The 23,001-nt window shown below is 53.1% G+C and overlaps 4 protein-coding genes and 1 long non-coding RNA gene across 19 annotated transcripts in view; 2 read left to right on the forward strand and 3 right to left on the reverse strand.

The window, feature by feature from the left end:
- Positions 1 to 3,587, forward strand: part of LOC128749428 (uncharacterized) — a 39,608-nt gene extending 36,021 nt beyond the window's left edge. The window contains exons 16-18 of the long non-coding RNA XR_008412928.1: positions 2,013 to 2,249; positions 2,435 to 3,159; positions 3,233 to 3,587. This is a non-coding gene — a long non-coding RNA (uncharacterized LOC128749428). The remainder of the gene's footprint in view (positions 1 to 2,012; positions 2,250 to 2,434; positions 3,160 to 3,232) is intronic.
- elk1 (ETS transcription factor ELK1) lies at positions 26 to 5,871 on the reverse strand. Of its 3 annotated transcripts, none has more exons than XM_053848938.1 (12): positions 5,529 to 5,871; positions 5,187 to 5,378; positions 4,857 to 5,065; positions 4,312 to 4,497; positions 4,072 to 4,245; positions 3,800 to 3,946; positions 3,209 to 3,649; positions 2,994 to 3,141; positions 2,746 to 2,897; positions 2,599 to 2,682; positions 2,428 to 2,529; positions 26 to 2,230 (listed from the first exon to the last, which is right to left on the reverse strand). In XM_053848938.1, the coding sequence occupies exons 2-12, from the start codon at positions 5,209 to 5,211 to the stop codon at positions 2,132 to 2,134; spliced, it is 1,767 nt and encodes a 588-aa protein (XP_053704913.1). In that variant the 5' UTR covers positions 5,212 to 5,378; positions 5,529 to 5,871; the 3' UTR covers positions 26 to 2,131. The 3 variants fall into 3 exon arrangements, with proteins under 3 accessions (XP_053704913.1, XP_053704911.1, XP_053704912.1); XM_053848936.1 differs by having other exon boundaries at positions 3,209 to 3,739; positions 5,529 to 5,869; XM_053848937.1 differs by lacking the exon at positions 5,529 to 5,871 and having other exon boundaries at positions 3,209 to 3,739; positions 5,187 to 5,522.
- cdk20 (cyclin-dependent kinase 20) lies at positions 5,179 to 15,250 on the forward strand. 2 transcript variants are annotated; one of them, XM_053848984.1, is made up of 12 exons: positions 5,179 to 7,204; positions 7,616 to 7,740; positions 7,858 to 7,971; positions 8,029 to 8,217; positions 8,293 to 8,414; positions 8,717 to 8,779; positions 8,851 to 8,974; positions 9,302 to 9,457; positions 9,534 to 9,745; positions 14,042 to 14,154; positions 14,243 to 14,329; positions 14,566 to 15,250. In XM_053848984.1, the coding sequence occupies exons 1-9, from the start codon at positions 7,198 to 7,200 to the stop codon at positions 9,717 to 9,719; spliced, it is 1,086 nt and encodes a 361-aa protein (XP_053704959.1). In that variant the 5' UTR covers positions 5,179 to 7,197; the 3' UTR covers positions 9,720 to 9,745; positions 14,042 to 14,154; positions 14,243 to 14,329; positions 14,566 to 15,250. The 2 variants fall into 2 exon arrangements, with proteins under 2 accessions (XP_053704959.1, XP_053704960.1); XM_053848985.1 differs by having other exon boundaries at positions 5,179 to 6,933.
- On the reverse strand, positions 5,976 to 7,172 carry uxt (ubiquitously-expressed, prefoldin-like chaperone). The gene is made up of 6 exons (XM_053849025.1): positions 6,933 to 7,172; positions 6,775 to 6,856; positions 6,638 to 6,705; positions 6,449 to 6,556; positions 6,326 to 6,389; positions 5,976 to 6,258 (listed from the first exon to the last, which is right to left on the reverse strand). The coding sequence occupies exons 1-6, from the start codon at positions 7,028 to 7,030 to the stop codon at positions 6,199 to 6,201; spliced, it is 480 nt and encodes a 159-aa protein (XP_053705000.1). The 5' UTR covers positions 7,031 to 7,172; the 3' UTR covers positions 5,976 to 6,198.
- magixa (MAGI family member, X-linked a) lies at positions 9,644 to 21,554 on the reverse strand. Of its 12 annotated transcripts, none has more exons than XM_053848880.1 (21): positions 21,229 to 21,315; positions 19,771 to 19,884; positions 19,306 to 19,357; positions 18,999 to 19,236; positions 18,814 to 18,930; positions 18,329 to 18,448; positions 17,761 to 17,934; positions 17,526 to 17,685; positions 17,363 to 17,433; positions 16,929 to 17,096; positions 16,580 to 16,749; positions 16,438 to 16,513; positions 16,230 to 16,377; positions 15,493 to 16,048; positions 15,354 to 15,417; positions 14,807 to 15,286; positions 12,220 to 12,414; positions 12,080 to 12,147; positions 11,857 to 12,003; positions 11,657 to 11,795; positions 9,647 to 11,272 (listed from the first exon to the last, which is right to left on the reverse strand). In XM_053848880.1, exons 3-21 carry the CDS (start codon positions 19,345 to 19,347, stop codon positions 10,614 to 10,616), a joined length of 3,792 nt encoding a protein of 1,263 aa, XP_053704855.1. In that variant the 5' UTR covers positions 19,348 to 19,357; positions 19,771 to 19,884; positions 21,229 to 21,315; the 3' UTR covers positions 9,647 to 10,613. The 12 variants fall into 12 exon arrangements, with proteins under 12 accessions (XP_053704848.1, XP_053704847.1, XP_053704849.1 ...); XM_053848883.1 differs by lacking the exon at positions 19,771 to 19,884 and adding an exon at positions 11,464 to 11,551 and having other exon boundaries at positions 11,121 to 11,272; positions 19,306 to 19,352; positions 21,229 to 21,554; XM_053848873.1 differs by lacking the exon at positions 19,771 to 19,884 and having other exon boundaries at positions 9,644 to 11,272; positions 17,526 to 17,682; positions 19,306 to 19,352; positions 21,229 to 21,554.
- Between the last annotated feature and the right edge of the window lie 1,447 nt (positions 21,555 to 23,001).

The raw sequence follows: 23,001 nt of genomic DNA on the forward strand, positions 1-23,001 counted from the left end.
TTAAGAAGCATAAGAGTTACAGAACACACAGAAGACACTTTATAGAACTATATACTTTTATTATCAGAGAGAGTGTGTGTGTGTGTGAGAGAGACAGAGAGAGAGAGCGAGAGAGAACAATCATTAGAACATTTACTTTGTTACATTAAGATTCATAAAAATACTTTTCTCCCATAAATTCAATTGAAACTGCATCAGAAAAATAAAGGCAGACCCCGCCCCCAGACAACAATAAATCCCTCGACCAATGAGAGTAGAGGAGGGGCGGGGCCACGCGGGATCTGATCCAATACATAGAAACAAGTTAACACTCGTCAGCCATTGGTCAGAAACATGACATTTCCATTCATCTTTGTACAAAAGCAAAGCTCAATTTCTGAAAATACAACATGCTTTTATTCCGACGCCCCTGCAGCAAACAGAACAAGCTCTTATTTTGAAGCTTTCACGAGATATACAACTTCTAACAGATCTAGCTGAACGAAACAAGAAGCTCTTAATTTGACAGCGACGGGAAACACAATCGAGAAGCTCTTATTTGTAAAAGTTCAAATTAAAGGGAATAGCTCTTATTTTGAAGCTTCCACACTCCCATCCAAGGAAAACTCTAAATGAATGACTCCACTACCCAGAATGCGCCATGGTGCCACGAGAATAACGCTCCTTCTGGTTCTTTCAGGATTTGCAGACGTTTCAAAACATGGTTAAGGCTTCGTCATCACAACACGACAATAGAAAAATAGATTCAGAACAGTCCAACACGACGGCTTAGCGCTACAACCACGTGACCGCCGAGGCTGCTGGGAAATCTCAACAGGAACTGAGTGAGACTTCTGCTGCTGACTCTCTTCTGATAGCTCCGCCCTCATGGGTTAAGACTCGCCAGTGTTGGCATTTCAAAATAAGAGCACAGGCGTCCTGTGCGACACATTCTTCTCTCTCAGGCAGTGGACGTAAATAGCCATGAATTATCTTGGGAAATATTCATACGTATATCAGTGAATAGCTGTCACACATGCGTCTGTCCATATTTATGTATATATATATATATTTATATTTATCTCAGTATAGGATCAGTCATTTAAAAACATTAAGGATGAACATACAAACAAGTAAAAAAATAAAGAATCTAGAAACTCCTCCATGTTGGTCCTGCGGCACAACGAAGGGTGGATGCTTACAGAAATGATTTGGTACGAGTCAGCCCTGAAGAAGCCTCACTGAGTCCTGCTGAGTGTGTGTCATTCACAGGTGTGAAGGTGTGCGTGCAGCCTCGTCACACAAAAGCACAAGCACATCACAAGCAGCTTCTGCTGCAGCCAAAACAGTCAGGTTACTGCGGTAACCACAAAGCGCTGCTAGCATCAACAACAGTCAGTTAAAAAGAGATAGTCACACGTGTGTGCGTTGGTTTGCATGTAAGTTGGACATACAATCTGATTGTTGACTCAAGGTGTGTAAAACAAAGAAACCTGCCTGCAGGTTCCGACAACTGAAGCGGGTGGTTCACAATCACCACAGGGAACAGTAGGTAAACATCAGACAGGAAGTAGGGAAGGTGTGAATGTGAACACCTGGAATAACAACTCCGCCAACAACCAGGTCCAGAGAATGTTCTGTTCGAGCCTTTGATCCGTTTGAACATTTACTCGTCTTTGTTCAAAGTAAAACGTCCCACAGAGGACGACAAAATTCACCCAAGCTTTTCCAGGAACAAACGAGTGAGTAAAACCGTCCTCCTCCCGGACTGGTCGGGAGTGATGAGAGGACAAGAGTGAGGAGACGTCTGAAAGTCTCCAGCGGGTCCAGAGAACGCGAGTGACACGCTGAATGTGTCCTCGATGAAAACACCAGGAGAACTTTAATAAATAAACCAGTCATGTGATTCTCCCCAAATATGCTCATGAGCAGGGGGCGAAGCTAAAAACAGCATCCCCTTTTAAGACTGCTTTCAATGGCTGTAAAGGCCCCCTGGTGACATGACCATCAGGGACCATGCTTCTGCTCAACAGGAAGTGCAGTGATGTCCCAGTCCGGCGGGCGACGCAAACGCACCACCTACAACAGTCACATCCTTTGGCTCGTTCAGGTTCCAGTACCCGGCGCCAGCAGTTGGCGAGGATGTTGGGCATCAGGGCTTCTGGGGTCCAGGAGAGAGAACCACTGGGGTGGAAAGCCCGTCGACGCTGAGAGCTGGAATGTGGATCTGATTACTGCCGTTCGTGGGAAACTGAAGGAAGAAAGACAAGGTCGGCATGAACTCCTGAAGTTAGAACTTATGTCTGTGTCGCTGCGCTCTGAACCTCACACTTCTGGTGTCATTGAGACATTCTCAGCTGCTTCTCACCTGACGTGACTTTCACAATGAGAGGTGCTCTGTGTGTGTGTGTGTGTGTGTGTGTGTGTGTGTGTGTGTGTGTGTGCTACCTGAAAGGAGAGCTTGGCAGGAGAACGAGGAGCGATGGGGCTGAGAGTGCTCCAGAAGTGGATGGTGGAGGGCAGGGGGCTCGGCGTCAGCAGCACCGGTGTCTGCAAGGAGAGGTGTTCCATCACCATGGCAACAAAGACACGTTGAACAGGAGGGGTGAGATCATTTACCAGAGCGTGGGAGGTGATGACGGTCGGGGTGAGAGTGTTGGTGGCTGATCCGGGAGCCAGTAAACTATTCACAGCTGCATTCACCTGCAGGAAGACGAAGTGAAGTCACTCTCGCACTCACACATAGAACTGGAGGTGTGGCCACACCTTATCCAGGGAGAGGCCAGGAGGGAGGTAGGGGGAGGAAGGCAGCTCCAAGCCACGTGGCTTCTTGGCTTTGGGGGGTGCAGCATCGGTGGTGGAGGTCACTGCTGAGCTGGAGGTAACTGCTGTGGTGGTCCCCAGAGAGAGAGGCGACTCTGTGTCAAAGGAGAAGATTCACCTCGTCTTTGGATCCACAGCAGTGCGACCCATGATTCATCCCAGCAAGCCAGGGTCAGCGCATGTCTGCTCACCTGTCAGGGACTCCTGGCTCTTCTGCTCAACAGCACCCTCCCCGGCAGGCTGGCCTCCATCAGCAAGCTCCACAGTGGCGGGAAGCGGACTCTCCACAATGGTGAGGGCGGAGTCATGATCCCCGGAACCGGATATTAGCTGAGGCACCTGCTGGGCAGTCGGGTGGTGAGTTGACTCTCCTTTGTCTGACGGCCCGGCAGCTGAGTGGTCTCACCTCCTCCACCCGCTTCTCCTCCAGAGACACCATGTCCAGCAGGTCCTCCTCCCACAGCAAGTTCTCCTCCTTTACAATGATGGAGGGGGGTGGCGGAGCAGCGGACAGACCCGCTGACTGCTGCTGCCCAGAGGAGGGGGGGTTGATGATGACGAAGACAGGAGGAGGGTGAGAGGCAGCTTGAGAGGGAGTCCTGTGAGGGCCACTGATGGTGCCGCTCGGGTGAGGAGGAGTGTGTGTGAGAGCCGGGTGAGATGGGTTGGCTGCACCGAGTGTGGCGTGAGGGACATTGTGGGGGTGAGTTGGTTGAGGGCCACTGGGGACCTGTGAAGTGGGGGCAGTGTTGTGGAGGTGAGGGGGATGTGGGGCAGCGTGCGGGTGAGGAGCTGTGACAGCGTGAGGCGGGTAGCTCGTTGTGTTGGCGACGGCAGCGCGCTCGTCCTGCAGCGGGACGACAGGCGGCGCGGATGGATTCATGAGTGTGGACGGGTCCCCGACAATGGTCAGATAAATGTGAGGCGGGTCTGCCAGCTGAGGACGACACGCACTTTTAAAACACTCTCTCAGTGTCGCCCGTTGCAGATGACTGACCTGTGATTGGCCGGAGACATTGGTGGGGATCTGGGGACTGACAGCAGGCGTGGGACACGGAGAGGGCTGGGTGACGATCACCTGCAGCGAAGAGTCCACCCCGCCCCCTACTGGCGGTAAGGGTTTGGATTCAGAGGGCAGACAGACCTGAACGGAGGGAGGACAGAGCTCAGTTGATCCAGATGGTGATGCATTTCACAGCCCAGAGCCTCAAGTTGTGTGTGCACGAACAGCCCGATGATTCTCACACAAGTCAAGTGTGTGCTCTTCACCTCTCTGGGAGGACGGTCCACCTTCAGACCCGGGTCCTGCTGCACCATCACTTCTGTTTTCATGGGTCGCGGGTTCGGCGTGGCCTGCAGTGACTGGATGGTGAAGGTGGAGTAGAGTCCTGACTTCATGTAGTCGTTTCTGGAGTTCTTCTGCGAGCTGCTGGGTAACGACCGCTGAGGAAGGCGTCACACAGAATAATGGCGTGAACAAGCCCGAGCAGAAAAGGCAGCTCCACCTACCTGTGCTGAGCTCTTGGATGGGTAGGTTGCCCCCACGCCTGCGGGCACTTTGGACTGGCTGCTGGAGTCCAGGCTGTCCCTCTTCTGCCCCTCGTCTCCACTGCGTGTGCCATCAGCGAGGGCGGTGTCAGGCTGGCTCACAAACTTGTACACAAACTTCTGCCCGCTCACCTTCTTCACAATGTTCTGGGAGAGGACAAACATTTCCTGTTCAAGTCTCAGGGTTTTTCTGATGAGCCAAGAGAAGCAGAACATAGAGAGGGTTCGTGCAACTGAAACCAAGAGGAGCAGTTCAAGGCTGGCGCGCCTCTTGGAACCCTGTCACACAGATCTGATTTTAACGTCCTCATCTGTGGAAAGCAGGTTCAAGTTTGGGGCTCGAGTATAAGAATCACAGTTCACCACTGCTTCAATCACGGATCATAAAGACAGATATCGGTATATTGTATTTTTGACTGGCCCAAGCCGTTCGAGTGTGATGAGAAGAGAGGAACCACACCTCCTTGTTCCCTGTGACTGCTCTCTTTCAGAGTGGTATAAAGTACCTTGTCATAGTAGTAGCGAAGGGCCCGGCTCAGCTTGTCGTAGTTCATGTTGTGCTTATTCTTGCAGAGACCCCACAGACGGGCCACTTCTTCAGCATCCAGCAGCTTGAACTCTCCGTCCTCTCCAGTCCAGGAGATGAGGTGCCGCTGGCGCTGGTCCTCCAGCAGGTGGAGGAGGAACTGCCAGAGAGTGATGGAAGGGTCCATTGCTGATGACAGATGTGAGAGTCATGACGGTGAGTTGGTTGCTGCTGCTCCTCCTCCTCATCATCATCATCATCATCATCACCACCTCACCTGTTGCACTTCTGCTCAACTCTACTCACTTACCGTTTAGAAGCGGGGTTGCGTCCATCTTCTTCCGAGCTAAAGACGTTATGGTCAGAACCAAGCCTCCGAATTGTCCCTCGGTGTCACTCTTCAGACGGCTCGCTGCTTGTTATGTACCCGAGTAGAGCCGCTGGTCTCCGGCCTCCATGTCAACACCCACCGACACCAGTATCTCTCTCTTACGGCTCCGATCTTTGGACGAGGCGCAGCGGAGAATAATTAGTTATCGCTGCGATTTTAACTCCAAGTGGTTTTCAGTGAGAGACTCGGTATTAGATGTGGAAACCGTCTGGATGTTGACGGCTGCTAACTAGCATGCTAGCCTCCATGCTAACAACAAACCTGGATTTTGGCGGCTCTCTCGAGTGTCGTCTTCAGCTGTTGAGCGAACAGCGACTAGTGAACCGTCACACGTGACATACGGCAGGTCGGCTCGCGATGGAACCGTCAGTTTGACAGTCCAGCGTGCGAACTGGACCCCCCCGCCCCTCGTCAGCCTCCGGAGAGCGCAGCTGACCGCGGGCTGGACCCCGACTTCATCCGAGGACCCCGGGACTCCCCGGACTCTGACTTGGTTCGGTATATCCGGCTGGTTCCGTGGAAAACCCGCGAGCGTACGAGAAAGTCATCACACAGGTGGTTCCGGACGAACGCCTCCTCACTTTTTACCTGCGTCAAGTTGGTCACATCGAGATATAAAGCGCTTCCGTTAAGCCTTTCAAAATAAGCCCGCGTCGCTCCTTTTCGTGCGTATAGTGACGTGGTAATAAAATACAATGATCTCTTTTGTAGAAACACTTTATTGTAAAACACAAACATGTTGGTCTAGAGCTCTGTGGTGAACTCAGTCCCAGTTTACTTCCTGCAAGTTATTCCTGCCTTCGGCCAGTAGGGGGAGCAGTCAGCCAGCTCCTGTGGCATCTGCAGTCATTAGAACTGGTGTCTATCAAACGTCCTTCGGGATCATGAGCCTGGTCCAGCTCTTTTAAGGTGAATCCTGGATGTCCAACAGCTAGGTGACCCTGGATGAGCTGTTTGGGGGATCAGAGAGCGACTGCAGCTCTCTCAAGCCCTGGAGACAAAAGCCAATCAACAACAACACACTGGCCGTCCCTGAACCCGCAGGTCGAACCACCTACCTCCAGCACCATGCGGATGTTGGCCTTGATCTTGGCTGAGTCTTTGGTCAGCTGATCTGATAAACTGGAGCAAACACAACGTTAGTTTGGTGCATCACTCCTCATCGAGGAGAGTGAACTGACGCTGTCAGCTGAGCTGTCTTCCTGTCGATGAAACGAAGGGCTTCGTCGTGAGTCATCTCCACGAAGAAGCCGAAGCCCACCAGGACCATGATCCTGGAGCAGTCCTCCCTGAAGACACAGCAAGAGAAGAGGTGTCAGGCCAAGCACTAAACCAGGCAGGAACAGTGTCATGAATCACATCCATCTTACACTTCAGCCTGCACAAAAAAGCTGCATCCCAAATCCACTTCAGTCTTCAACTTCTTGGAGCCCGCCTCCTGCACAGTGACGTGGAAGTGTCAGCCAGCGTGTCTGCAGCCCGTGAGCCTGCCGGTCAATGGTCCTACCTGCAGGCTGTGTAAGGTGTTCTTCAGTTGCAGGTACTGCGAGATCTTCTCATAGATTTCATCTCTCTGCTCCAAGACCTTCCTACAACAAAACACACGCACCAGAAATGGAAGCCAAGCCTAACTGTCACTAACTTTGGTGAACAACTGTCTCTTACTGTAAGTCTCGTTTCAGAACTTGGTCGACAAACGCCTCGTACCGCAGGACCTTAGCGTCAATGTCACTGTTAGCATTAGCGCCAGACGGCGGGGCCATCGTGATGCGCGCTTCCTGCCTGAACTCCCCTCTCTCCAGAAAAATCTCCACTCAGTTTAACCCCCAGTACTGATCAGTCCGCTGTCTCCTCGAGGAGTAAACCGTGTACCTACCGAGCAGCGCCATGAAACTGACCCGGAAATACGTCATCGACATTGTAAAAATAAATGCATGGTAATAAATGACTGGTAAAACGATCATTTAATAAAAACAACCTAGTTGTATATAATATACTACACTACCGTAAGCGTGTTGATATTTTTCCGCGGATATATTTTTTCGAAAAAAATGAGATAACGATGCAGAGGAAGTAGAATTACGTCATGCAAAATAAACATGGCGAATGCAGAGCTTGTGAGCGTCTCATAGTATTTGTCGCTATTGATATTTTTGTATGTTCCTAGCAAGAATTTAATCGATTTATTTAAATGTCTTGTCTAAGTCTTCCTCCGAATAAACGTTTTTAAAAGTTACTTGTTGTAACGCCAAACCCAAGCGGCGTTTGTTTAGGGGTTACCACGGCAACGACACGAGCTCGTTTAGGCTCAGAAATTGTCTTTTTTTTCGTTCCACTGAACGTTGCAGGTGAAGAAGTTGAGAGCATCCAATCCCCGACATTCGGGCCACCAAAGAGGATGGAGCACTACACCATTCTGGGTCGAGTCGGAGAAGGAGCCCATGGTATCGTGTTCAAGGCCAAGCACGTTGAGGTAACATGAAGCTAGAGTTGAACCCAAAACCTTTCTGTAGTGAAGCTGCAGCACCGTCTGCCGCCTTGCATCACTTTCTATCATCTGGATTGTCATCCAAAATTGATATGTCTGCAGACCGGACAGATGGTAGCGCTGAAGAAGGTGGCGCTTCGTCGGCTGGAGGATGGAATCCCCAACCAGGCTCTGCGCGAGATCAAGGCTCTGCAGGAGATTGAGGACAATCAACATGTGAGTGTCACAAGCGTCAAGTGTCAGAGGTCAATGCTGACCCCGCCTCCCACCCAGGTGGTCAAGCTGAAGGACGTCTTCCCGCACGGAACCGGCTTCGTCCTGGTGTTTGACTTCATGCTGTCGGACCTGTCGGAGGTGATCAGGAACTCTGAGCGTCCTTTGACCCCGGCCCAGGTCAAAGGTTACATGGTGATGCTGCTGAAGGGTGTGGCTTTCTTGCATCACAACAACATCATGCACAGAGTGAGACCCGAACTGAACACCTGGACTTGGTCAAGTAGAATCCTCCTCACGTTTGTCTGTTTTGTGTGTGTTCAGGATCTCAAGCCTGCAAACCTCCTCATCAGCTCCTCTGGTCATCTGAAGATTGCAGACTTTGGTTTGGCCAGGCTCTTCAGCGAGCAGACCAAGCGGTTGTACAGCCACCAGGTGGCCACCAGGTCAGAACACAGCACCTGCAGTGGATTACAACACTTCCATCAAACACCATGCTATGTCATCTTTTTAAAGGGAATCCAACTTTGAGTGAAGCTCCGCTCTTCATGTTACATCAGGAGTATCTGTGTCCTTCAACCTTGGTGGAGGCTTTTTGTGTTGAGTAATTGAGTGTTACATTCTCAGAGTAGCGGAGTCTGTGGAATGTTTCCTGCTCAGCTGCGTCGACCCTGGCTGCGGCTTGAAGAACTAACGGTGAGAGAAGTGATATTTGTTGTTTGAAGAATGTTCTGTGTTGGATGTCCAGGTGGTACCGAGCTCCAGAATTGCTGTACGGAGCCAGAAAGTACGACGAGGGTGTTGACCTTTGGTGAGTCCGGCTCTGTGTGTTTTCTGTCTGCTTGATTTGGACAGGAGTCTCTCTCTCTCTCCATCTCTCAGGGCCGTGGGCTGTATATTCGGGGAGCTCCTGAACTCGTCTCCTTTGTTTCCTGGTGAAAATGACATCGAACAACTTTGCTGCGTCCTCAGAGTTTTGGGAACCCCCACTCAAGAGACCTGGCCGGTGTGGTTTACACACACACACACACACACACACACACACACACACACATTTGTCTTCCTACCTTTGTGCGGACTGTCATTGACATAACCCTTTCCCCAGCCTCTCCCCCTCAACCTTTAGTCTGAACCACACTATAACTCAATTATAATAACCTAGGTATTTTGTAGTTTTAACCCTCAAAATGAGGCTTGACAAATGAGGACCAGCCAAAATGTCCACTCTGCTGATTAAAAAACGCATACAGGTTCTCACAAAGAGAAGTACAAGAACACACACACTCTCTCTCTCTCACAGGCAGATTTGAACATTGTGCTTTATCTTGGGCAGGAGATGGTGGATTTACCAGACTACAACAAGATCACGTTCAAAGAGAATCCAGCCATCCCACTGGAGGAAATAGTTCCTGACTCCTCCCCCCAGGCCCTGGACCTGCTCTCCCAGTTCCTGGTCTATCCATCCAAACAGCGTTGCCCCGCCCACCAGGTGAGAGGAGACCTGCAGACATCAAGACTTGAATGATCTTCTCACTGAGATGAGGCCGTTCATCCTGGCTTCATAGGCTCTGCTCCACTCCTACTTCTTCTGTGCTCCTCTGCCTGCCCACCACTCGGAGCTGCCCATTCCTCAGCGAGGGGACCGGCCCCTACGTCAGCGGCTGCAGGCCCCTCCCACCGACTTTTCAGTCGACCTGCCCCTGCAGAACAGTGTGGTGGACCCAGCTCTGCTGCAGAGACACGCCCGCTGACTTCCTCACCGTAGAACAAAACCCAAGTAACGTCACACTCATGACCCGGAGTCTCTGGAACTGTTTCCCGCTTCGATGTGTTTGGTTCAGTCAAGAAGTAGACACATGAGTTGAGTTCACTTTAAAGGGTTTTTATTCATCTGATGAAGGAATCAGCAATGAAGTCGTCAGTGGCATGATGTGAACAAGTCACGTGACATCATCAAACTTTGGGTCCGGTAGAGTCGTCTTCAGGTCCAAACTCTTGGCAAGCAACTCAGTTCAGCGGGTCCGGACGCGGACGGGACGTGGTGTCTCGGGCGGGTCACAGGGCGAAGGCTCAGAGAAACGAGGCACTTTATGATCCAGAGCTCCTCCTGTTGTTGCTATAGGAACAGGACATGCTGTGGGCTGCGTTGCCATAGCGACGTCATTATGACTGCCAACAGAAGTGCTGTTGGACCTGAACTGTGTATTCATATGGCTCTGTTACTTCATCAGAAGAAGTTTAAAAATGGTTTTCTTTACAAGCAGGCAAATCATCAGGTGCTATTAAATCTGTCATAATTCCAATAATATTAATAATAACACCGACAATGATGCCGTTCAATCGACACATTCGGTTTATAAAAATTAAAAAAAGCATGTTCACGTGCTCGGAGATGCGACGACCACAGTTGCATACATTTATAAAGTGATCTGGTCATGACAGTTAGAAACACCAGTTAGAAATGCAGCTCTCTGTGCAACCTCATTGGCTGAAGCTGGCCTCAAGTCCCGCCCACCTGCCATTCCGTCTGCTTCCTTAATATCGGTGCTGCTGGCCCAACAGTGCAGGAAGGGGCGGGTCTTCACTAAAGCCCTTGTAAGAAGCTGAATAATGAGGCATGAACCAATCAGGAGAGAGGGCTTCCGTCAGAAGGACAAACCTCTCCTAGTCAGCCGACTGCCAATCAGAACCTCCGTTAGTCTCAGCGGGCTCGGCTCCAGCCAGGGACCCGGGCCGTCGCTTTGCTGCCAAGTCGCCGGGGCTCTCCTCCAATCAGAGTCCGCCCTCCAGCTGCTGGTGATGCTGGCTGCTGATTGGCTGACGTCTGTGGAGCTGGCTGTCGATTGGTTGTCCCAGTGCTCGAGGTGGTCCTTGGGCATCAGAAAGGAAAACGGCATTTCCTGCTTCTTCCTCTGAGAAGGCTGCGCTTGGAGAGCGGAGCTGCGGTCAGACGTGGCCGCCTCCTCGCTCTTCCTGCTCCTCCTCACCCGCGGAGACCTCTCAGACTGAGTCCTGCTCCACACTGCCCCCTGCTGGTCCACCTGCTCTCTGGCTCTCTGCCTCCTGCTAGCTTTCTCCTTCTTGCGGTCCTCCTCTAGAGCCTCCTTGTCCACCAGGTCTAGGTCCAGATCAGGAACTCCTCCTGTCCTTCCTTTGGTTCCGCCCACTCTGCTCCTCCTCCTCCTCTGGCCTCCCCCTCCCCCCTCTGGGCTGAGGGAGGCAGTTGTCATAGTGTTCTGGTTAACCTCCTGCTCCTCCTCTCTGGGTGAGGAGGACACGGGGGAGGGGGCTCCATCCTCAGGGTCTATGAGGGACCAAAACAAAACTTTTCAGTCTTGCATCAACTGTTTGCTGTGGAAGCCTCAAATAAAATTTTGGGATGTCTGCCAAGTCGAGTGGGCGAGTGTTGGCGCCTCATGTGACCACAGTGTGAATGGATGGAGGAGACATGAGTGAATGAAAGACAGATCAGGAAAAAAAGGAGGAACTACCAACCGAGAGTTTTCAGTGCGCCCAATGACGTAGAAGCAAGGCTCCCCCTGTTTGGAGTTAGTCATACAGAGAGACAAGCTGGAGAGCTCCACTGAGAGGACCAGCCAGCAGGGGAGAAGGAGCAGCCAGGAAAGAAGATTCAGAAAACAGTGGAGAGAAGTTCAGCCAAGGTCAGAGCCCAGATGAGTCTCCTCACCATAGTCTGGCACGTAGCCATTCCCCTTCTTGAGAACCAGGTGAATGCGGTGGCCTCCTCGTCGGATCTGTTCCACAGCCTGGCTGTGAGTCATCCCGGCCGTGCTGTCGCCGTTGATCTCCACCAGCTGATCCGACACCTGAGGGACAGGCGCTCACTCACTAGATCATCGCATGGGCAGCAGTGTTCGGTGGCCGTACCTGGATCTTATTGCTCCTCTGTGCCGGACCCCCGTCCATCAGTCCCAGCACATACAGGCCCATGTTGTACTCACTGCCGCCGCGAAGAGAGAAACCGAATCCTGTGGGACCTCGTTCCAGATCCACGCTGTAGAACTTGGACTCATCCTGATCAGTAGTGACCCAGAAATGCAGGTGAGGTTCTGTCTGACACCACCACACCATCACTCAAAGGTTGGCTGACCTGCGAGCGTCCTCTGAACGTCTTCATCTGCCGCCCGTCCATCTCCACGTCAGCTCCTTCTGAGGGATCTAACAAACATCAGCATAGCTGAGCGTCACGGCGCCCGACAGTGCGAGTGGACAAGTGTGTGGCTGTCGTACGCTGTCGTGGAACGATGCTCAGGCGCAGCGTGTTGCCTGCTCTCCTCAGGATCTGAGCCAGGTCCCGGTGCTGCAGGCTGCCCACCCCCCGACCCTCCACTGCCTCCAGCTGGTCGCCGGGCTGAATCTGGCCACTCCGCGCTGCGGGACTTCCACGTCGGACCGTCACGAAGCGATGTGACATCACCGTGGAGGCTGGAGACCGAGACACATGACACACATGTTGAGGAGAACAGTTCTGAACCACAATAAACATCCACCAAGCAAACCAAGTTTTCAAAGGCAGAAAACTTGAGCTGCGCTATCAGGACCACTGATGATGTCATCGTGTAGAAAACACGGCGGCGACAGATCCAGGCCGACAGCCGGGGGAGACCAAGACACTTTTAAAGTGCTGGAGATGCTAAAAATAGAGCCACGTACAAGTTGCTCATCATCTGATATTCCAGGATGCCAGTGAACGCATCACATCGCATGACGAAAGCTGAAGTTTTAACAGTGGGATCGGAATGGAGTGAGAGGCCGTGAAGTGTTTCAGAAGTGGCAGATGCTCCTGGACTGGCTCGACTATGTCTCGTGCGAGCGAGGACTGCCGGTGCCTGTGTCTCAGCTGCATTATTCATCGGTTCCTCTGAGCTGAAGGAGCGTCCCAGTTCACAGAAGCCGCCCAGCTGCTGCCAGCCACGTCTTCCAGCAGACGCACACCGAGTTGTAAACAAGTCGGAGAGAGAGTGGTTCAGTTCTCTGAGGCAGAAGAACATTTGTCACTTTACATGGCTGCGGGCTCCAAAACTGACATCATGTGACCTGGTCCTGCGTGACTCAGGATCGTCAGAATTCAACTAATAATAGCAGACGATGATGAAGAGTCAGGAATATGAGGGGACTGCACTCATTCTGACCATCACCACTGCCTTTGATGTACTCGTGCCCATGATCGCTGCCACTTGCTGCGACCTTGCTGACGGAGGTCAGTGCACCCATGACCTTTGACTCCATTGTTGCCAAGCTCACTGCTGCTGGGATGTTGGCTCAGAGTGAAGCGTGCGATGTGGATGTTTAAACAGGCTGCACCTGACACACGCAGGCACACAGCTCTCACTCCCCTCTCCTTCTTGACCAACCTGTCCTCCCTCTCCTTCACTCTCTGACTCCCCTCTCCTGCCCTCGCTCCACTCCCTCACCCCCCCAACTCTATCAGCGCTCTGGAATGTTGGAAACATTTTCACCTCGGACAAACAATCAGAAGTTGTGAGCGAGAAACAAGCGTACCGAGCCAAACACACACACACACAGTGCTCTCTGTCCATCCCCCAACAGCACACCGCTAGCCTTTACTGGGACCAGGGCTGACCCCCTCGGAACTCGGTCTCTGAATCAAGTTCTAATGTGACACACATATTTAAAGTTGTTGCTACAGTAGTAAACAGGTCCATGAAGGCAGCACATGAAATGCAAGTCAATCCGGTGAGGTGGCTCACCTCACACACACACACACACAAACACACTTACGCTTCGAGTCCTTGACAGCCCTCAGAACGGACTGCAGTCGCTCCAACATGCTGATCGAGTCGCCAAACCAAATGTGTGTGTCTGTGCCTCTGACAACCAAGCAGGTTGAAACAGCAGCAAGGTTCAGTTTCAGTGGAGGGAGGGGGGGAGGGGCCTCATAATGAGATGGAGAAATGACGACAGGAACACACACACACACACACACACACACACACACACACACTTTTCTTCATCCACTCAGAGAGAACATTTGAGGTCACACAGCGCCAGAGCAGCTGAAAGACTCATGGAGTTGGAAATGTTTTCGCAGTTCAGCGTCAGTTCGAGAGAGAGAGAGGGGTCGTTCACCTGGCATCATTCGGCTCAGTGTGAAAGGTCTCAGTCCGCATGAGCACGCAGACTCAGGCTGAGCCTGGTGTCGAGGTAAATCCATCCACTCAGTCATGCATTAATAGCCCTGCGTTCATGGAGTAACTTTGACTTGTGAGGTCCATCTTTGCTGTGACTTTAGTGGAGAGTCAGCTTCAGCAGCCAGTGGAAGCCATTCCTACTGGGTTTGGTGGGGCTTCATTGCTGCTGAGCAATGATGAGGCAAAAGGTAAAGCTCCAAGAAATAAGATTCTGGCGAGTCACTTGGGCCCCATGTGCCTGAGGTCACTACAGACCATTGGATGTCTGTAACTTGTGATACGTTCATGGGTTCTATGGTAAAGCTAATTGCTTAGCTAGTTAACTTCACACTACTGTTAGCATAACCGCTATGTTAGCTCTAGCTCAAAGTGTAAACTGTGCTGTCAATGACGCTTTGCTCAATGGCTTTGTCTTTGTCGGCAGATGTTGTGAAGACGTCACAGTGGAGCACTTTCACAGTGACATCCTTTCGAGTGAGTACAGAATTTGCCATTTCTCATCCAGTGTGTCAGATGGAAATGCTAATGTTCCAAGAGAGTGGGATCATGAGAAGCATTGTGAGGAAGCCCACTGCTTATGAAGTGCAAGGATGGATGAAAGCATCTGAACTATTGCAGGAGAACTCTGACATGACGATGGTAAGCATCACATTTGTCCCACCCACCGTTACACGGCAGCCAAGCTCTTCCTCTTTGCTGAGTGAGGATGACGTCCTGGGACTCACCCCCATGGTTCACTTCCTGAGATGCGATGACAAATCCGAATCCTTCTCCTGGACGCCTCCTCAGCTCCACATCCACCGTCCTAACACCTCGTCCATCCTTGCTCGTGGCTCCGCCCAAACTGTTGCTCCTCCCCGGCGGCCCCCCGGCACTCTCCTCCACCCCCAGCAGGTCGCGGGGCTCCAGAGTCAGTGTCACCGGGACAGAGTCTAGGAAGCTGGTGCTCTGGATGAGTGTGGAGCCTGGGGAACCGTTGGTCTGGTTTCCTGTGGCTGCTGAGAGATGGCCCCCCTGGGCGCTCTCCAGTGCCACGCCCGCCTTGCTGAGGGGCGGTACTGTACCTGTGGACGGGCTGGGGAGAGCGTGCGGGGACGGGAGGGGCTTGTAGATGTTGGGGGTGACCACAGGTGAGGAGCCCGCAGCTGAGAAGGGAGTGACATGTTAGTGACTCACTCACTGCTCGATTCAGTCGGCTGGCTTCAGGCCCACCTTGTCTGTGAACCAGCAGAACCACCTCCCCCTGTTTGGTGTGTTCCTGCAGAACTCTCTGGACCTGAAAGCACAGTGGGTGGTTAGTGGTCCAATGATCCGGAGCGTGCACGCCAGCGTCCGTGTGACACGCTGTCACCTGGGAGAAATTAAGGCTCTGCACGTCTGCTCCGTTGATCTTGACGATGGCGTCCCCTGCGTGCAGGGCGGGGCACTGCCTCCTGTCCCACACCCTCCTCACCACAGCCAGCTGCCCACTCTGTCCCCCGGCTGTGACGCTGAAGCCCAGGCCTCCACTGTCGCTGCGGCCCAGAGCTACAGGAACTAGCTCCCCTGCCGGCGATGACCCGGGTGACCCGCTCACTGGCAGAACCATCCCAGCACTGCCCCTGGTGGCCAGGGATGGACTCTTGTGATTGGCTGGACAGCCGTTGAAGCCGCAAGTGGTGACCTCCCTGGGCACTGTGGAGGTCAGGGTGGTGTGGGGGACCAATGCACGATGCAGAGGGGCAGCAGGCGGAGACGAGACCGACTTCTGGAACTGGCTGTGGTCCGGTTGGGAGAGTGGCAGCTTAGGCAGGGTGGAAGAGTGAGGGATGGTGCATGTGGACAGGTCACTCTCCGATGACTTGGAACTCTGGCGGTGGAGAAGAGTGGCAGGGAGAGTGCTACTGCTGTAGCCAATCAGGGAGGAGCTGTGGAGAAGAGAGAAGCAGTTGACGACCAGTGTCCAGGTAAAGGTTCTGGGATCTGTTTTGGGTTAGGCTTCCGTCTCCGTCGTGTTTGAGTGGGCGGGGTGAGGGGAAGCCCATCTACTGATGCGTGTTTGGCCCCTGACCTGGCCTGGACTCCAGAACTGACTCAGGGTTTGCTCACCGTTGTGTTCCGGCGCTGCCGTCTGAGTCGCTGTGATTGGCTGTGGTCCTCTCCAGATGATGTGATGGGCCCGCTGGGGGGTCAGTGGGCGTGCCTGAAAGTCCGTTCATCATTGGCTGGGCAGCACATGGGAGCGGGCCGGGACCTACTGCACCATATAAAGTTGAGTTGAATGAAAACGCAGATGTTCAGCATGCCATGGTTTTACCTGAAGTTCCGCTGGCGTCCGTCATGTGACTGTAGGTGAGCTGAGTCAGCCGGGTGTGAGTGGGCGGCTCAGGGGTCTAGAGATGCAAAACATTTCAGCGCAGGAGGTGGGCAGGATGGCAGCAAGAGTGTCGGCAGCGTACCGGCTCCAGGTTCTGTTTGGGGCAGCCGTCAGGGTTGTAAAGCATCGGGTATCCTCGGCGCAGGACCACGTCCACGCTCTGGCCCATCGGCACCGACTTCAGCAGCTCCACAACCTCTTTGTGGGATCGACCCAGAACACACTCGTCGTTGATGTAAACCAGGATGTCCGCTGCACAAAGCCAGATGTTGGTGTGTGGGGCCGTGCACGAGCGTGTGTTCTTAGTTGCAGATGATGAGATTAAAATTTAATCCTCCACATATTTTAAAGTCTTAACAGGTCACGTGATGAGCGCAGCCGAATCGCATGATCTCAGAGCAGATGTAGTGTGTGTGTGTTTGTGTGTGTACCCGTGTGAAGGGTTGGCGGCCCCCCGGGCGTGACGCTGTACACCTGCAGGAACTCTCTCGGGCGACTTCCTCCCACGATGTTGAAGCCGAAACCTCTCGGACCTTTGGAGAGTCGAGTGTAGACGGAGAAACCCTGGAGCTGACTCGGCTGCTCAGTGAATTCTGGAACTGAAAGATGCAGTTCATCATCGCTTGCGTGTCGTACACTGCTGTGGCGTGTGCTTGTGAGGTAGTTGGTCCATGTGCAGCGATGTGACACCATGATAATGCGTCCGGAGATAAGTGTCTGGGAAATAGTCAGCGAGAGATCTGCGTGTGTGCGCGCTCACGCCTGTCTCTAATGCCACTGTGTTGCCTCTGCTGCGCCTGTGGTGTGTGTCTGCCGCCCCCTGCTGGCTCAGCCGAACCCCTCGCCGAAATGGAAAGAGACTCACGCTCAGTGCAGGAGGCGGTCTCCTTGATTGGGGTTCGAGGGTCCAGCCAGCTGGTGGTCTTGGTCACGTGACTGGCAGAGAGATTTGTGTCATCATCCCGAGTTTAATCCTCAAAATCATTTCACTGTGGAGGCGTGGCGAGGACCACAATCCTCAGACTCACTTGATGAAGTATGGCTCCCCCGAATCACTGAAGGCCATCTCCCAGTTCTCGGGCAGTGGACCTCCACTGCTCTGCCCTGCTCCTCTCCCTCCTCCGTTCTCCGTCCCCTTCCATGACTGCAGAGGAGGGAGTTTGTTGGGCGGGACTCCAGCTGACCCTGCTGAGAGACAAGCACCCGAAGGTGAGCCTGAACGCCGCCCGGGCCCAGCTCCGGGTCCAGCTCCGGGTCCACTACCTGACAGCCCACTGTCCTCCTCGCTGGCGTCTCCCTCCTCCACAGCTTTCTCCAGGTTGCTCAGACTTTTGCTCCTGGTCCTGAAGTTCCTCAGCAAGTTCCGATGTTCCTGGTAAGTGATCGGTGGACTCTCAGGACCGATGTGGACTGGCCGGGGTGTTCCGTAGTAGTTCCCTGGTTTGAAAGACAGACTCCTGTCATCATCGAAGGTAAACGAGTGTTTAACACCCGGTTGTCAGTCAGAACTGCTCACTAGTTCTCCGACAGCTGGAGGCTTTTCTTCCTAGAGCGGAAGAGCAACGCTGCACTCACCAAAAAGTCAATCATCACTGAGAAGGTATGTTTCCAGCCTGGACTCACTTTCTATTTCCGGCTCAATAATCCTGCAGCATGTTGCCGGGCAGGTTTGTGGGATTAGAGAGGAAAACTTTTTTTCACACGAAAATATTTCCATTTTCCTCAAACGTAATCCTTGGACTGTGACTGTTCTGTGTCACGTTCCTCTCTGCGCAGCATGTGTTTGTTACGCTTTGAGGCACTGAGGAATTATGAAGACGTGTGATCTCACCTTTGAACTTGCCGCTCTCCAGCAGAGCTCCAGACTCCTCCAGAGAGAAGAACTCCTCGATGGAGACAAAGTTGTAGTCCACTCCTGAAATCTCTCCGTCGCGCGGCTGCCGGGTCGTACCTTCGACACGACATGACTCAAGACATGAGGACAAGTTCATGCGCACGTGGCGGTATGTGTATGTGTGTTCTTGTACTTTTATCTTTGTGAGAACCTGTATGTGTTTTTAATCCACAGAGTGAGGACATTTTTTAAGACATTTTGGCTGGTCCTCACTTTGTCAAGCCTCATCCTGTGGGTTAAAACTACAAAATAGCTGGGTTATCATCACTGGGTTTTAGTTTGGTTCAGAGTAAGTTGAGCCATTTGTTGTAGATGGTTAGGTTTAGGGGGAGAGGCTGGGGAAAGGGTTGTGTCAATGACGGTCCCCACTAAGAGAGGGAGACAAAGGTGTGTGTGTGTGAGAGAGAGAGAGTGTGTCTCACAGGGGACAGCTCGCAGGTACAGGTTCTCTCTGATCAGTTGCTGCAGCTGACTGTCCATGGATCCAGGAGTGAAGCACTTGCTGAGGTACAGGCGCAGGTCCTTGCACAGCGAGGAGCCTGAGCACAAGTGTGGGTGTCACTGTCATGCCACGCAGCCACAGCGGGCCCAGCCTGCCGGCGCTCACCTGGGACCACGGTCTTGATCCTGATTGGATGGGGGCAGGAGTTGAGGACCCCCCTGACATCGCCAAGCGTCATCCCCAACACCGGCGTCCCGCCGATCTCCAAGATGATGTCACCCACCGAGGCTCCTCCGCCAGGTGCCACTGTGACAAACGGGAACTCTCCATAGTCGGCTCCACCTCCTACGGCCAAGCCCAGCTCCCCTGCACCGCCGCCCAGCGGCACGAAGCTCTCCTGGACCTGCGGCAGCACCAGCCGTCAGAAAAACCTTTCACCAGAGAGGGATTCTTCATGTCATTGAGAGGGTACCTTGGAGCGCCAGTGCAGCTTCTTCACTGTTGCTTTAGACATGGCGGCTACGCTGCAACACAGCAGTGAGACAAGTCAAGCCGTGTGGCTCCACATCAGTGGCACCTATCACACAACTGCTGTGGTCCAGTCCTGGCTGTTGAACATCCTCTTGTCTCACACCGGAGACACGCTCCTCTGGGTGTCCCACTTCTGCCGTCAGAAAGATCCCACACCTAATGGTCTGAAAAAGGTCCCTGAGGTGCTGTGGCTTTGGACTGGACCTCTCACCAGCCGACTCAGGTAGACACACCTTCACATCTACACTGTCAACACAAGTGTGTGGGGAACAACACGCTCTCCTCCAAATACTCAGCCACCCAAACAATCCGGACGGAGACGGTTTGTCCTCAGCTGTACTGTGGTGTTGAGGGTTCTGACTCAAGTTGCCAAATCTCCGTGTGTGTGTATGTGTGTGTGTGTTACCTCTACACAGTGTCGCATGTGTTTAGATGTCATATCCTCTTTTCTCTCGTCCGTGGCTCTCTGTGCTCGCCCAGTCTTCTGCTCTGTTTGCTCCAGTTGCAGCTCACCCTCTCTCTGATAAACGGGGTCAAAGTCCAGAGTGTGATTATTTAAATTGGTGTGTGTGTGTCAGTCTGTTGAAGGTGTGGACTGCAGGAATGTGTGAATTTATTGTGAGCTGTGATTTTAAAGAGGAGCAGCTCAGACAGAGGTTAGAAGATGCAGTTTAGTGAGTGTGACCTGCTTTTCCCCATTGTACTGTGTGTGTGTGTGTGTGTCAGACACACAAAGGCTGCAGATCTTCAGGCAGCATTGTGTGATTCACTTTCATTTTTTATTGTACATGTGTTTTTAAGGTTGAACTGAACGACAGTAAGTCAGTCATAATGTTATGGCTTCCTGGTCTGTTTGTGTTCATGCTCCTGTGGCTGACACAACTAAAGAAGACCTCATCATCTCCTGTGACCAGTGATACGTAGACTCACTGTGAATACTCCAAGGAAGCGTCCTTGTCCTGACGTGTGGGAGCTTCAGTGTTGCTCCTCAGCTCCACTTGCGTGCTAGAGGCTCTGAGTCAGTCCGAATTACGTCTGAGGAGACCCCTCAAAAGTGGGTTGCCCTCAGTGTGGAGGAGGCTGTGGACAGCTGACATGGTCGCAGAGAAACTGCACCAGTTGTTTCCGGTGCAGCGTCTTCATTCCTGCCCTTCCCCCTGAGGTTGACACGTTTGTCAACATCAACATGCATGATGGTGCCCTGCTCAGCTGTCTCCACATGAAGACCCCAGATCACCTCCACTCTGGTAGAGTCGGCTTGGGTCGTCCCTGTTTGACCTGCTCCCCCAGTGCAGCGCGGCTGAGCTGAAGATGAATGAACTTGAATGAATAATGTACCTGAGCATCTACAACTGCAGCCAGCGGTGCTGTCGCCATGGTGATCTGGGGCAGTGGCTGAAGTTCGGACCTCCAAAAAGCTCGCCATCTAATGAGCTGGCTGAGGCCGTCACGTGACCACACACAGCAATTTTGTTGCAGAGATGAATCATGTGACCTGGGCTGTGACATGAAGGTTAGGAGACATGGAGCCTGCAGGGACTTGTAGTCTTTTGCAGCTCAGCTTTGTAGGAGACCGAGCGAAGGGGGGTGCCCTGCCTCTGGACCCCCAGCCCTTCGCCACCTCCACCCCTGACCCCTCTCCAGGCTCCGTCACACAGCGGTCAAACAAAGAGGCGAGCGAATCAGCTGATGTCCAGCGCGCACCCGCGCGGCGATGAAGGATGTCAGCATGGTTGGCTGAAAATGTGCTGACGGTACCGTTTATACGGACACACGCACGCGCTCGCAACGCATTTTCTCACTCACTACGAGAGGGCACGCGCGCCGCCTCCTCGTGTCCACCGAGGAAAACAAACCGGTTTACCTTCATAATTCCTGGCGCGTCCTCCTCGTCGCTCCTGCGCTGCTCCTCCTCCTCCTCTCCTTCTCCTCCTCCCCCGGTGCTCCGGTGAATCCTCTCCGGGCTTCCTGTGTATTGATTTCTCCCTCGCTGCTCCTGCTGCGCGGTGCATGCTCGCGCATGCGCAACGGGCGGCGCGCGTGCACGCGCGGGGCAAACGGTGCGCGCTGTCCACTGCAGGTGAAAAACGTCCTCACACGGCGCGCGCTCGGGGATGGTGCGCGCGTGTCAGCGAGGCCCGTAGGTGGCTGGTTAATGGACCTGCGCCCGAGCGATGCTCTCTCTCTCTCTGTGTCTTTATTCCCTCTGTTTCTCTCTCTCCTCCCAGTGAAAGGGGGGTGATAATGGAGAGTGCATAAGGAGTGGGCGGGGTGGGGGAGACGAGGTGAAAGGAGGGAAGTCCACCTTCAGGGGAGGAGTCAGAGCGATGGGAGTCCTCTATTGATCCAACTCCAGAGTGAGGTCACTTGGTTCACCGGCACCCGCGGACTCGACCGTGGGGCGTTTGGTTTCGTCCTCTGTTCAGATTGAAGGATCTGATCAAACATCAAAAATAGACCAACCACTGACTCGTGTCAAACACCGAGAAACCAAGTCATCTTTCTCGGTTTGAACCTCCATCTCGGTCGGTCCACCGAGCCTAACGTGATCGGAGAGACAGGTGTTGACTCGCCTCTGTTTCTTTCACATGGTGCGTGTCCGCGGGCCGCAGCGTCGCAGGATGTTTCCTTCCATCTGTTTCTCTGCTGACATCAGCAACACTTCAGTCCACTCACTCACGGCGCTGCCCTCCGCCGACCCGCGCTCAGACGCACCGGCGCAGTCTGTCCGGCAGAGGGCGGCAACGATCTGTTTCTGTGGGTTTTGCCATGACGTCATCGCAATGACCTCACGGAAGAACCTTCACGCTCCTGAGGCCGTCCCTTGTGAGTCAGTCCTGAGAGAGACTGTGACTCCTCAGGGGAGTTTGGACTCTGAACTTGGAGAAAGTCAGAGTCATCTCACTCTAATCTTCTCAATGTCATGAAGTCACATGGCGCAGATGCCATGCTGGTCCTGGGATGTCCACATCCTTTCCTTGTGATGTCGCTCAGGTGTCTGCTGTGCTCCCGCGGTGTTCTGGCGCTGCTGCGCCGTGTTGCTCTGATGTTCGTTCAGTGGTGTGGAGTGTTCCACAGCAGCTCTGTGAGGGTTGGTGCTCCAGAGACACTGTCTCACCACCAGTACCGTCCTGCACATGCTCCCTTCACTCTCCCCGGTTGTTTCAGGTTGCTGTTAAGATTGTTGTCCCCATGTCTTCCCAATTTTCTTCTCATGAATTCTCTTGGGACTCAGCTTGGTGCTCATGGGAGCCGTGCCCACGGATGCACCCCCACTGTGGACGCCTCCTCCAACAGCAGTAGGTCCCAGACCTGGTGGACGCCTGAGTGACAACAGCAAACATGACGGAAACAAGAGAAAATAAATCCTTCCTGCAGGATTATCAGGCTTAACACGCACACACGTGTCTGTGGCTCTGTTTTTGTGGGGACCTCTCCTGGCCATCACCCTTTCCCCAGCCTCTCCCCCTGAACCTAACCCTCCAAAACACATGGCTCACCTGAACCAGGACTCTGAACCAAACTGAAACACAATTATAATGACGCAATTATTTTGAAGTTGTAGTCGTCAAATTGAGGCTTGACCTTGTGGGGACCAGCCAAATGGTCCGCGCGAGTAAGGAAAACCCGCGCGCAC

The sequence above is a fragment of the Synchiropus splendidus genome, chromosome 18 (genome assembly GCF_027744825.2).
Source record: "Synchiropus splendidus isolate RoL2022-P1 chromosome 18, RoL_Sspl_1.0, whole genome shotgun sequence".
NCBI lineage: Eukaryota > Metazoa > Chordata > Actinopteri > Syngnathiformes > Callionymidae > Synchiropus > Synchiropus splendidus.